Raw genomic sequence first — 13272 nt, 5'->3', positions numbered from 1 at the left:
AATTAAAATGCCCTCTAAATTTGGGGCAATTCACAAGTGAATTCAAAGAAATTCACAAGCAAAGCAAAACTGCACTAATCCATGGTGGCAAATCTGATAGTAATTAAAGCTCCAAAATACACACATCACAGAATTCAAATCATGAAATGGGTCAGATTGAGAAAACACATGAGACTCTTCTCCCAGTAGAAGGAGGTAGGTGACATTACCATTTATTTACAAATGCAAACACAGATAAACAAATTCTGTGCATGGGCAAGTCATGCAAGTCGCCCCTGGCTGAGTGAAAGTTGTCTGATTACCTCACAGGGTCTTCCCTTTCCATACAGGTTGAGAAGTGAAAATGGTTGGGAGGCACTGCTCTAAATTATATTTACAGCATAACATTCAGACAAATAAAATGAATTAGTGTGTAATAAATAGGATTCCCTCAACCTCATACAACAGACAAATCCTTCCAGAGGTGTTTGCCAGTCCCCTCCCAAATCCTTAGGGCCTTTGATTCACCCTGTTTGCCCTTTTCTCAGAGCTCTTGGCCTTCTGTAGCAGCAACCTTTGCACATGAATCATGTTTCAATTCCCACTGACGTAGGGTATTGAGGTTAACCCAAGTAGCCTCACAAAAACAGGCACTCAATAAATAAATCCAAGTTTAATCCATCCAATTGGGAGGAACAGTAAGTTCTCTTAGGTCAAACAGCTCTTAAGATTCCTGATGTACTAGTAAATTGTTCTAATGTCACTTAAGCACAAAAGGAACCATGTTGTATATTAACAAGGAAATTAACTTAATCTAAAATTAAATCATCACCACCTCTACACTCAAAGCCCTACACTCAAATCCCTAATTGAAGCCCTAACACCCAGTGTGACTATGTCTGAAGAACTTAGACGAAGTGACAAAGGTTAAATGAGGTCATTTGGGTGGGACCTTAACCCACTAGGGCTGGTATCCTCATAAGAAGAGACACCAGTGCACGCCCTCGCTCAGCCATGTGATTCCTCACCACAAACTGAACTGGCTGGCACCATGGATCTTGGACTTCCAGCCTCCAGAATGATTAGAAATAAATTTCTGTTGTTTAAGCTGCCTGTCAATATTATTTTCTTATGACAATACAAGCTGACTAATATATTGACTTTCACGAGAGCCACAAGAAAATGAACAGATGGGAAGAGATCAACCTATGAACTAGTAAGCATATATGCATAACCTGTGGAAACGAACAATGAGGTGGCGAGGGCCTGGGGGAGGGAGGAAGAAGTGGGGGTTAGAAGTTAATGGGGGGGGGGGGGGGGGAGAGACCTATATAATACTTAACAAATAAAGATTTAAGAAAATAAGAATTTAAAAAAGGAAATGAACAGAAATTAGTGATCTGACCAGGCTGCTGCTACGTGTTTCTGCACCAAGGCCATCAGACAGCACATGGGCTCCTCACAAGAATCAAACTCACTGAAAACACACGGTTAGCAAAAAGGAGACATGGCTTTTGATGCTTCTTCGGCTTTGCCTTTGGGAAAAAGCAACGCCTGAGACCCCAGTTCCAGAATTTCTTTTTTGTTTTAATTTTTATTGATTTATTTTTTTTTTTTTAGGTGGGAAGAACCATCAATTTGTTGTTCTATTTATATATTTATTGGTTGTTTCTCGTATGTGCCCTGACCAGGAACCGAATCTGCAACCTTGGCGTATCAGGATGATGCTCTAACCAACTGAGCAACCCTGCGAGGGTAAGAGTTTCTTAAATTATACATCAAGGCTGTGATTTTTTTTTTTTTTTTAAATCACTGACTGGCTTCTTCTTGCACTCCTCCTACTGGGGATCAAGGCCGCAACCTGGGCATGTGCCCTAACTGGGAATCGAACTGTAATCTCCTGATTCATGGGTCAAGACTCAACCACTGAGCCACAAATACCAGGCAAGGCTGCGATTTCTTAAAATTCACAGACTAAGTACAGTGCTGCAGGAGGGAAAAAAAAAAATGCCACAAGAGAATGGTGAAACTGAAGAGGATTCGAACTACAACTGTTCAAAAGCCCACCTGTGGTCTGGTCTTGCCCGACAGCTCAGAACCAAAGCCAATTTAAGACATCATCTTTCTCCACAAATGACACCATGAGATAAGCAATGCCATTCATGAGAATATCCAACTGGGGGTTCTTATTCAAGCACTGGCCTCCAAGAGCTGCTTACTGGACACACACGAGCCCAGGGCTTTGAGGTACTTTCAAGTCTCAGAGACACTCTCAGGCATCTGGTACATTCTGGGAAAACACCGTAAGCCCATGTCTAGCCATAGCTTCTAAAAACTGACAGTCATGTTAACACATCCCAAAATGAACACAGACTTTAAAGAAGTCAAATGAACTGGAAGGGACTGGAGGGAATCTTTCTGGGATGATGGGAAAGTCTTCCAACTATGCTGGAGCATTGGTCAGAAGGACATATGTGCATTTGTAAACTCACTTTATAAAGTTTTCTTCAATTTTAAAAAAAGCAAAATCTGGAGTCAGGAGTCCTGGGTTCAAATCCTGATTTGACCACTTCTTAGCTCTGTAGCCTTGTACGAGTTGCTTAACATCTGTGACCCACGGAACCCACAAAATCATGATATCAATAGTATAATTATCATAATGCTGTAAAAATTAAAAGTGGTAACTTATTTTTTCTTAAAAGACAAATTTTAACCTAAAATACCAAGTAATGTGTCTTGTTCCTAAAAAGGCTTTCAACAAATGTGGTTCAGAAAGAAAGGATACAGGGTGACCCAAGTCTAAGAATCTCTATGATGAGACATATCACAATTATGAATGAATGTGTACTTTGGTGACAGATAAATAGCAAGGGCTGTGATCCGGGGGCCTAGAGTTCTAGGTGTATGCATTTCTCACATGAAATCTGGAGTTAGAGGTGGAACAACCCTACCCTGAACAGAGAGATAAGACCACACCCATCCACAGCATGGTGGGTGCGCACACTGTTCACACAGCACATGCTCCACAGAGACCCAGGAGTTGTGTATTCAGCAGCAGTCCACAAGGATGAAGCTTTTCTCTAATGGAACCCACAGTAGCCTGTGGAAAGAGAGCTTATAATAAACAAACAACAATGACAGTGTTAGGCAGTGAGAAATTCTATGCAGAAAAATATTACATGTTAAGGAGCTAAAGGGAACTAACAGACAAAGACACAATTTTTAATAATATGCTCAAGAAAAGACTCTTGGTAAGGGCACATTTGATGAGGAACTTGAACACATAGAAGGGGGTCAAGTCACATAGGTAACTAAAGAGAGAGAGAGAGAGAGAGAGCTCTAGATAGAAGATCAGAAAGCATAAAAATTCTGGGGCAAGAGCATGCTCGGTATGTTTGGAATAGCAGGAAGATCAGATTAGGTGAGACAGAGTCAAGGAAGAGGGAGGTAGATAAGACCAGAGAGATACTGGGGCACACAGCAAGTGGCCATCCTTCATGCTGAGTGATGGGGAAACCATGCACTTATAAAGAACTATGCTGGCTACAGACTAGAGGGGGTAAAAGGCAGCAGGTAAGAGAGCATTAGGAGTCCCAGCCCAAACAAGAGGTTGTGAACTAGTGGAAGTGGGCCATTTTGCAGATACAAAAGACATTGTGAGTTTAGAATAAACAGGTTTTGCTAAAGGACAGAAGACAAACCATGGAAGAAATAGTGGTAACAGATAACTCCAAGGTTTTGACCAAAGCAACTAGAAGAATGGAACTGGCACTTCTTGAGAATGGGAAGCTGGGCAGGGCAGATGCAGATGAAAGAGAGTGGATATAGTTAGCTTTGGCACATCTCAAGTTTTCATGAGGCTATCAAGAAATCAAAGTGCAGAAGGCAGGTGAAGTTCAAAAGAGGTTCAAACATGTCCAATGCTGCCAAATGGACAACTAAAGCCACACTGACTGAAAACTGGGTTTGGCAACCAAGGTCATTATTAACCTTGGTAATTGGCCTGACTCTTGGGGTTCAAAAAGAATGAGTGGAGATGGTATTTACATGAATATAAATAGTAGAGAGAGACAGACTGCTTAGACATTGTCTTTCAGAATTCTGCTATCAAAAGACATTAATAGCGGAAGGGAGACACAAGATTAATGGAGGGTTTATTTTATTATGTAAGAAATTACAACATGTTTTGTTTACTGATGGGCATGATCTCATAAAGAAGTAAATAATGATGAAGAAAGAAAGAAAGAAAGAAAGAAAGAAAGAAAGAAAGAAAGAAAGAAAGAAAGAAAGAAAGAAAGAAAGAAAGAAAGAAAGATTTCCAGTGTGATATTCTTATAGGACCGAGAGAGAGACTTGGTGCACAAAGGGAGAATGTGACTAGAGACAGAAAGACCCTATAGGTGGAACAGCTCTAAGAAACATTCCACACTACAGTGGGTTTCTCTCCTCTTGTTGCCACAACCCTCAAAACTGGATTTCTTTGTGACAAGCAAGGACACTGTGCAGGATGATCTCAAGCTTAGACATCTCACACACCCCACATCTGCCCTGTCCACCCACTCTCTCCTAAGTGACACCTTCTGTGTTGTATGCCCCTCCTACTAAAGGAGTCCACAATTTGATGAGGCTAATGATGTAATCGGGGAAACAGCACAGAGCTTACAGACTCGACAAAGGCAGGCTGAGAGAACTGAGGATGCAGTAGGTCTCAAACACAAAGTGGTGGGAAAGAGGAGAATAAAAACACATTAACCTCCACAGGCACCTCCATTCTTAATTCTCCATAAAATCCTTGCAAGCAGCCATGCCTACTGGGAAGCCTGGTGCCTCCCCTTTATTTAAATTGGGTTTCGGGTTCCAATCAGTCCTCAGCATGATCCATTCCTTCCAGTTAAGTTCATCATCCAGGTTCAAAATTCCTCATCTGAAAATTGAGGAGTCTGACCTATATACCTCAAAAAGTCCCTTCCTGCACTAGCAATCCATAATTCTTTGGCTAAAAGGGCTGCAGTTAGGCTTGCCTCTCCCTAGGTGCCAGAGCAGTACAAGTAGACCAACCAGAGAAACCTGTCCAATATCTATTTGCAGGTCCTCACCTCTGCCCCCAACACCACCCCATCCCAATCTCCTGCCCTTGCACAAGATCCCACGGCTTTCAAGGCTTCTTTTACGAAAGAAAGTGCCACACTGGGCCATTTACATCATCAGCCTCCTCACACTAAACCAAATACAGTCACTCACTTCTGATTTTCAAAGCATTTCTCTTATTGTATTTTTTTCGGATTCCAGGACACATATATTCTTCTCATCTTGAAATGTGCATATCTAAAATTAGAAAGCATCTTATAAAGTACCAGAGGCCCAGTGCATGAAATTCGTGCATGGAGAGGGGTGGGGGGATGTCACCCTCAGCCCAGCCTGCACCCTCTCCAATCCAGGACCCCTCGGGGGATGTCCAACTGCACTTTTAACAGATGACAGCGCCATTGTTGTTTCTTTATTTTCATACTTAAACCCACTGGAATTAGTAGGTATTCAAAGTGTGTATACATTTTGGGAGGACATACTGTATATATCTAGTCAGCGGTGAAAGGAACCAACGGCAGATTTGGAACCCCCAGACAGGGAACCTCGCTCACTCCCCGCATGTCTCTCCACTCGGCTTTCCACCTTCGAGGGCAGTGGGAGAATCAATGTTTTCTCTCATTAACTCAGAAAAGCACGTCCTGTCGCCCACTGCCCAGCAGGAGCGCGCTAGGCCCCAAGCAAGCAAGGCTTAGTAACAGCGGCCTTCGCTCATGGGCGCCGGCACCCCCAGTGCACGTTCCTCCTCTGCAGTCTCCCCGACTCTCCCTCCATTTCCCTGAGAGGACGGACCTCCTCACCTCCTCCTCTGGGTTCCCGAACACTGTGATCTCGAACACTGGCTAAAGGCACTTCAGCAAGAGCCGCCACGCGCCCACCAGGTGTGTCTGTCCGTACCTGCTCCTTCCTCAGCACCTGCATTACCCCACGGAGGCGATCTCGTCTCCGCACTGGCCTCCGTGGGAACAGGGGGTCACCACTACACCCTCTCACTGTCATATCACAGGCGCCCACCCCGAGCACACAGATACGCTCCAAAGGATGTGAGCGGAGGGGATGTGCGCACGTCTTGTGGGGGACATAGGCACGCCGGGGTTGACAGAAGTGTGGCAGAGAAGCGGGGGCGGGGGGGAAACATGCGCGCACTGTGGTCCAGGACTGTTGTGGGCGCGCATGGGTGACAGCGTGCTGGGGGATGTTCACACGTGAAGGGGGGAGAGAAGAGGATGTGCGCACCAGAGGCCTGCACCTGAGCAGATCCACAAACCCATGTGGCGTGGCCAGGAGGACATCCAATCTGGCGCACCACAGTGGCTGTCCCAGCGGTTGCGCACCTTCTGAGCCAGGAGGCTGCACCGGAATCAGCCAGCAGTGAGGGCCAGGGCAAGAGCAAGGGCGGCCGGCTGAGAGGGCTTGACAGATGAGTCACAAGAGCCACCGCCACCGCAGCGCCCTGTGCTACCTCTGTCCCTGGGATCCTCCCAGGCCCTCGGCGCACAGGGAGCCGGTCCACCTGTCACAATGCTTGTGGTGCCATCCGCCTCCTCTGGAGCCAGGAGCGCTCCGAGGGCAGGATCTTCTCACAGGCCTCGCCAGAAACAGCTCGGGGAGGGCACCTCAGGGCTGGTGGGACTGGCAGAAGTGAGGGGGTGGCATGGAAGTGGTGCCTGCGCTTATGTGTTTTATACCACAGCATGTGGCGGCAACTGTGAGTGGTGCCAAGTGGAGCCTCCAGGCCAAGCTGAAGCAGCGACTGCGGGCCATCAGGAGCGCTCACAGCTACCACCGCCACTGCTATGGGGGGAGTACAGGGCACCCTCCACAGTGCCTGCCTTCCCCGCCCCCGTCCCCGCTGCCACAAGTCCCCGCCCACCCGAGCCTGCTGCGCACGCAGCCTGGTGTTCAGTCATTCATCTGGTCGTTTAGGTCGTGATGGACCCTGGCTCTTTATATATTAGGATGATGGCTTACAGTTACAATTGGAATCATTATTTTCCTTTCTTACTGAAACATAAAATCATGGGGTATTACTCCATGAAATTTTAGATGGGATGAATAAGGCAATCCAATCCCTCCAAAATAAGCAATTGGGAATACCTCCTACATCCAAAAACCATCTCAGGTATTGACCAAATGGAAGCTCCATCAAGAAATGCCCCACCTGCCCTGACCGGTTTGGCTCAGTGGATAGAGCGTTGGCCTGCGGACTGAAGGGTCCCAGGTTCGATTCTAGTCAAGGGCATGTACCTTGGTTGCACACACATCACCAGGAGGGGGTGTGCAGGAGGCAGCTGATTGATGCTTCTCTCTCATCGATGTTCTAACTCTATTACCTCTCCCTTCCTCTCTGTAAAAAATCATTAAAATATATTTGTTTTAAAAAGAAAAGAAAAAGAAATGCCCCACCTGCACTACTTAGGCCATAAACTGACTACTTCAAGAAAGCATGTCTTGGGCCCATGTTTCGATCCATAAACAACAGATATCTTAAAGAAAGATTTTGTACAGAAGTCCAAAATTCTATCCCTTAAAAAGGTGAGTAGGGGGGGGAGGGGGGGGAGAAGGGGATTGTCTCCCTATATCTATACTTCCAACTTTGATCCTTGGCTACAAATTTGGCAATTGGTGCTGAAAAGGCTCGACAAAAGTAAAACTCTCTGCCTCTAGGTGAAGAAATAGAAAGAAATGAATGCATGTGTGTGCCTGTGACTGAACTAAGAAGGGTAACCATCAGAAGAAGTACAATTTTTTTATTCCCTCTATTAAAGTACAAGGTCTAATAAAGCCCAGAAACATGTTCCTAATCAAAGATTTCACTTCTCTGCTTCAAAAAAAACTGCTATTAAAAATATATCCTCCTACAAATTTTTATTTTTTGGAACCCTATCTTTATGGAGGGTTCCAAAGTGGTTTATCTAGGCAGTGGCTCAAAGTAGGAGAGCTCTAGTACAAAAAGATGGGGTTTAAATCCTGGTTCTGCCCCACCCTAGTTGTGTAGGCAACTTGCAAATAACACCGGTGTATTGTTTTCTCATCTATAAAATGGTTTTTTCTGAAGATTAAGCAAGTAAAATATGGATAAACAGCTAGAACTGTAACAGCCAAGTAGTAAGCACTCAACAGGTTAGTTATCACAACCAGTGCCCACAGGACGACTCTAAGAAAAGGGTCCAGTGTCCCTTACATCCAGTCAAGACTTTTTAGCTGGACAGAGGACTTGCTGCATTATGAAATTCAAATACAGCTAATAGCTCCCCTCTCTTGCTGTGTAATTATATGTACTCATTATTTGTATAGCATGGTATTTGAATGTCCCTAATTTCAGCCCCAGTGGGCTAAGAGTCCTCAAAGAGTGGCCTCAGCCTTTGCCAGCCCTTTCCTAAGCTTTTGTCAAATTATTACAGCCAGAAAAAGTAGCATTATCTATAGCAGAAGTAAACAGAAGGCTCACAATCAGCAGAAATCTAAGCACTGCCTTCTAAGCCTGGCTATAACCAACAAGTTGTAATGATGGTTCAGTTCCAACACAGACAATCCACGCTGAAGACTCACATTCACTACCTCTAGATGGATGAAAAATGTCATTCCCTGTCACTTTAAAACCACAAAAGCAAGACTGATGGCAAACATGGATTTTACTGTCTTTTGTCTGCTTGTGTTATTACTACTACCACTAGACATGCAGAAATGGGGCAGCTGAGCTCAGCCACTCAGATCCAAGTTGCCACTGTTTGAACACTGAAAACAGATACCAGACCCCCAGCCAGCCTCCCACAAGAGGGAAGCAGTGCAAGGGGTTGCTTGTTCAGCATCCTAGCATACCAATGACTTAGCAAAAGTGCTATCAATTCAAAACAGACACAAAATTATGCCATGCCCATTCTATTGTTAATGCCAAATACTATTTTAAATTTTAATTTTTCCAGGAAACTCTGGTTGGATCAATCACCCAGAAAAATCTTTGTTTAAAATTTAATAGGAGGGGAAAAAAATAAAACACCTTGTTTTCAATACTACTCTTGCAAAGATATGGTGTAATTTTTATCTGGCATGTGTTCTAAAGTAAGTACTGGATGCAAAGTTACACAACTTGAACTGTAATTCCAATGCTGCTACTGTATAATAAACTAGAGGCCCAGTGCACGAAATTCGTGCATGGGGGTGGGGGGTGTCCCTCAGCCCGGCCTGCACCCTCTCCAATCTGGGACCCCTCGGGGATGTCTGACTGCTGGTTTAGGGGCATTAACTCCAGCCATTAGGAAAATCATACAGAAAGTCCTTGACACAAGCAGTGTGGTTTTATGAGTTGTTTTAATAATAATGGCCATTCCTTTAAATAATATCTGCTTACATACAATACAGCTGATACTATGTGAATTCAGAATGTTAATATCACAAAATCATAGAAGGTTGTAGTGGAAATAACCTTGAATTGTCTAGTCCAAACTTTTAAAAATATTGGAATTCCCTTTTCAAAGGTTTTGAATGTTTTTTTGTCCTAAGAAGCTCAACCAACTTTTGAGGCAACCCATTTTCTGTGAAAGGACTGGGGGACTCCAGCGGCTGGCGCGCGGAGCAGCCGGACCCACCTGAGGCTGGGTCCAGCCGCACCATGCGCCTGTTGCCCCCTAGCTGGGCTGAAAGGATTGGGGGACTCCAGCGGGGCTGAGGGGACTGGGCACCACCATCTTTGTGACAGTGTGACGGTCAATTTGCATATTCCCTCTTTATTAGATAGGATAACTGAGAGTCAGGAAAGCCACACACAACAGGGATGTTTATTCTGCCTACAGGTGAAAAACACCAAGGTGAACAAACTCAGAAGTATGTCACTACCCAAAGTCCCCAAGTGATAAAGGGGAGAACAGGGGCAGAAGCCCTCCCCATCTGGGGAACAGGTACATGCTCTAGCCCATTTGCCATCTACTTTCAGACCCTACCTCCCAGTAAGGGCTCTGTACTGGACAGTTTCCAAAGTTTACCACCAGACAAATTTCTAAAATGGGATCAATAGAATTATTTCAACTTTTAAAAAGAAAAGAAAAACAAGTACCTTGTATGACTGTTAAAACCACTCTCCCTCTACTACCTTACCTTCACTTGCCCACATGAAGAATCCCGAGATTGTATGCTGTGATGTTACAGCTCAAGACAGGGTCACTCTATTGTACAGTATATGAATTATAATCTATTATGAAGCATCCATTCAAGCTCAAGTGATGCACACTTGAAAAAGAACACTGCTTACAATCAACTCTACTCCCAACCTCATTTGGCCAAAAAAGTCCTGAATGTTCCCTGCTATTTCAGCTTTCTCTGATCATATCCTCCTAGAGAGCACTCCTGAGATTCAGGTTCCTAAGGAGTTATTCCCATGGTAACAATTCTGTTTCCCTGTGCTTTCCAGTAACCCGCAAACAGGAAAGCACACTTTAACATGTTAGCTGCATTTAAGAAAATTCTTCTTAAAACATACTTAAGTTCTGAAACAAGGAGATAAATGTGTTTACTTAGAAACTGCTACTGAAATGCAATACACAGAATAACAAAAAGGTGGCTTTGGAATGTTACCTGCACAAACACCAACAGGAACTAGAAAAAGGCATATTCACAGCAACTTCACAACCAAAATGAGAAGTGTTTTTTTTTAAATAAATAAATAAAGTCATTAAAAAAAAAAAAAGACACGTCAGTATTTATTAGGGTGAAAGGCAAACTAACATGACAAAAACTACCTTTTCTTTATGAAGCTGGTACAAGAATTATTTAAAGCCTTCAATGATCCTTATAGAGATATCTTTGACAACTTTTCTTAGAATTATTTTCTTTGCATTGTCAAGCCCTCAACTATGCTCAAAAAACATGAGAGCCACATTTATAGCCAACTAGCTGGTAGTGCTCTTTGCTTCTTGGATAACTTATTTTAGTTTTTGTTCTTTTACCCAAATTCCACTTTCATTCAATCCTGGACACCTGGCTAACTTCTTATCCTAAAAGCTGATTTTCCCCAATTAGGCTGATGTGTTGTTGTTGTGTTGTTTTTTAAATTAAGAGAGTCCCAGGGCAATAAAGCATTACCACTCGCGAACAGCAGAATTAAGCATTTTTATCAAAACCCTAAGATCTACTTCTATAATAGCCACTGCTCTACTCTAACTCCAGGATTCAATTAAATTCCTCCCACTACCCTTCTAAAAATCTTAATCAAGCAAAACCCTGCTCCTCAACTTATTTTCATTTGGGGTTACATCCAAATAAGATATTTCCAGTTTACAATGGGTTTAAGTTGAAAATGCATTTACTAGACCTAAGCTAACATAGCTTAGCCCAGCCTACCTTAAATGTGCTCAGAACATTCAGTTTGGCAAAATGCGCTAACGAAGTCCATTTTAAAATAACATGTTGACTATCTCATGTGATGTATTATGTGTATCACTGTCACACAATCATTATGTTGAAAAATCGTCAACTCGAACCATCGTAAGTTGGGGGACCATCTGTATTCAGTGTGAAGCAATGACAAGAACTATCACATCAAATGTTCTCCAAACAGACACAGGGAATAGTTTACTATATTATAGGCAGCCAAGGAATACACGGGGTCTCTGTCTGTTGGAGATCCATGGGGGTCTAAACTGTATACTGTGGCAACAGATTCCACTACTTATTTTACTTCTGCAAATGCGAAAGAAATTGTAAAAGGGCCGTTCCCATTACATATGGCTCAGAATTTAAGGGTTCTTGTTTCAAACCACACAATACTAGAAGAGAATGAAAGAACGTGGGTGGATGGCAGGAGGTCATCTCACTAAATCCCGCCACAGCCCTGTGGAAACAGAGCAGCAACAGGTCCCGTCTTCAAGCACCAATTCCAACAAGAGGCTTTTAGACAACTCACCTTTCCACTAAGCAGGCTGGAAAGAAACTGGAAGCCCTACGGGAACCTGCACCCTGGAAAGCTGCTGAGAACCCACATGGGATAACTGTTACCTCAAGACCAGAGCAAAGATTCTAAGACAGAACAGTATCTCTTCTTCTTCATCTCCATGTAAGTACAAACCAGAACATGGTGGACTCACATTATCCATAATTCTAAGAGATTAGTAAGTACAGGAGAGACTCTGGAATGCCACCACAGCCACATCCCCTGAAAAACCAATGTTAGTTCTGAAATGGTTTTTGTTAGATGACTTCATCTCAATCATACTAAATCCCATTAAAAAGAGATACAAGAATAAAGGCAGATAGAAGCAAGTCTCCTTCCAGGCTTCAAGGATCCTTCTGCTAACCATATAGGAAGAGGTAAAATTCCGGATGCACAGAAATTCTATACCACTGTATACTTGCTGCTGGTTATCAACCTGCCCGACCTGATCAACATACAAAGAAGCAGGTGCTTAGGAGGCTGCTGAGCCTGAGAGCAAAAAAGGCAGTAGGCACACCATGGATTTAGGCTACTTCCTTTACAAACGGGATAAGAATAAAAAGACATCACTCCGCAGTAAGATCATCAAAAACTTCTGCTGTCATACTTGGGTATGAAGCAGATATCCACAGAAAAATCTGTAAAACAGGCTCCACATTCAACCCAGAAAGAAAACAGATTTGCAGTCCCGGTCCTGTGTATAGAGAATAGACTAACTACTTGACAATGGTGCGGAACATAAAGGAACATGAAAATGAATCTATAAACCCAAAAGTGTGTCCGGAATAACTGCAGGTAAAAGACTTAGCTTAAAAAGCACAAGTTGCAAAACACATCCAATTCAGAAACAAGGCTGTGCCCAGAGATTCAACAAATATTCAACTCACCATTCACTGTTTTCAGGCTCCCAGCAATGCCTTCACCATGCTGTCTCTTCTGGGCATTCTTGAACTCCTTCAGAGACAAGTAAAGGACTTTACGTACCACCCTTTCTTCTGACCATGGAATCCCATCACTGTCATCCTGGAGAAACCAAGAGAGATGAAAGAAAGGAGAGTTACTTAAAAGACAACGGGTAAATATTAAGTCAAAATAAACCTTTTTTTAAATTTCAAACAAGTACTGTGTGATCGAGACATGGTTCTAGAGATCAATATTACAGCATATGGTTAAGAGATAGCACTGGCCCTTCAGACATCTGGAGAGACCTCAAGCAAAAAGCGAACCCACAGGCTATACAAGGGACTGAAAGAATGACAAAAACCACCTCATTCCCCTTAGCT

General features: G+C 43.5%; 1 protein-coding gene across 5 annotated transcripts in view; it reads right to left on the bottom strand.

Annotated features, from left to right (window-relative positions):
- JARID2 (jumonji and AT-rich interaction domain containing 2) overlaps positions 1 to 13272 on the bottom strand; it is a 290912-nt gene that overhangs the window by 146136 nt on the left and 131504 nt on the right. For all 5 annotated transcript variants that reach the window (XM_079776852.1, XM_079776851.1, XM_079776850.1 and 2 more), the window contains one exon: positions 12877 to 13012. In XM_079776852.1, the coding sequence (XP_079632978.1) occupies positions 12877 to 13012 (136 nt within the window). The remainder of the gene's footprint in view (positions 1 to 12876; positions 13013 to 13272) is intronic.

The sequence above is a fragment of the Cnephaeus nilssonii genome, assembly GCF_951640355.1.
Source record: "Cnephaeus nilssonii genome assembly, chromosome: 7".
NCBI lineage: Eukaryota > Metazoa > Chordata > Mammalia > Chiroptera > Vespertilionidae > Cnephaeus > Cnephaeus nilssonii.
This window is presented reverse-complemented; position numbering and strand designations above follow the sequence as displayed.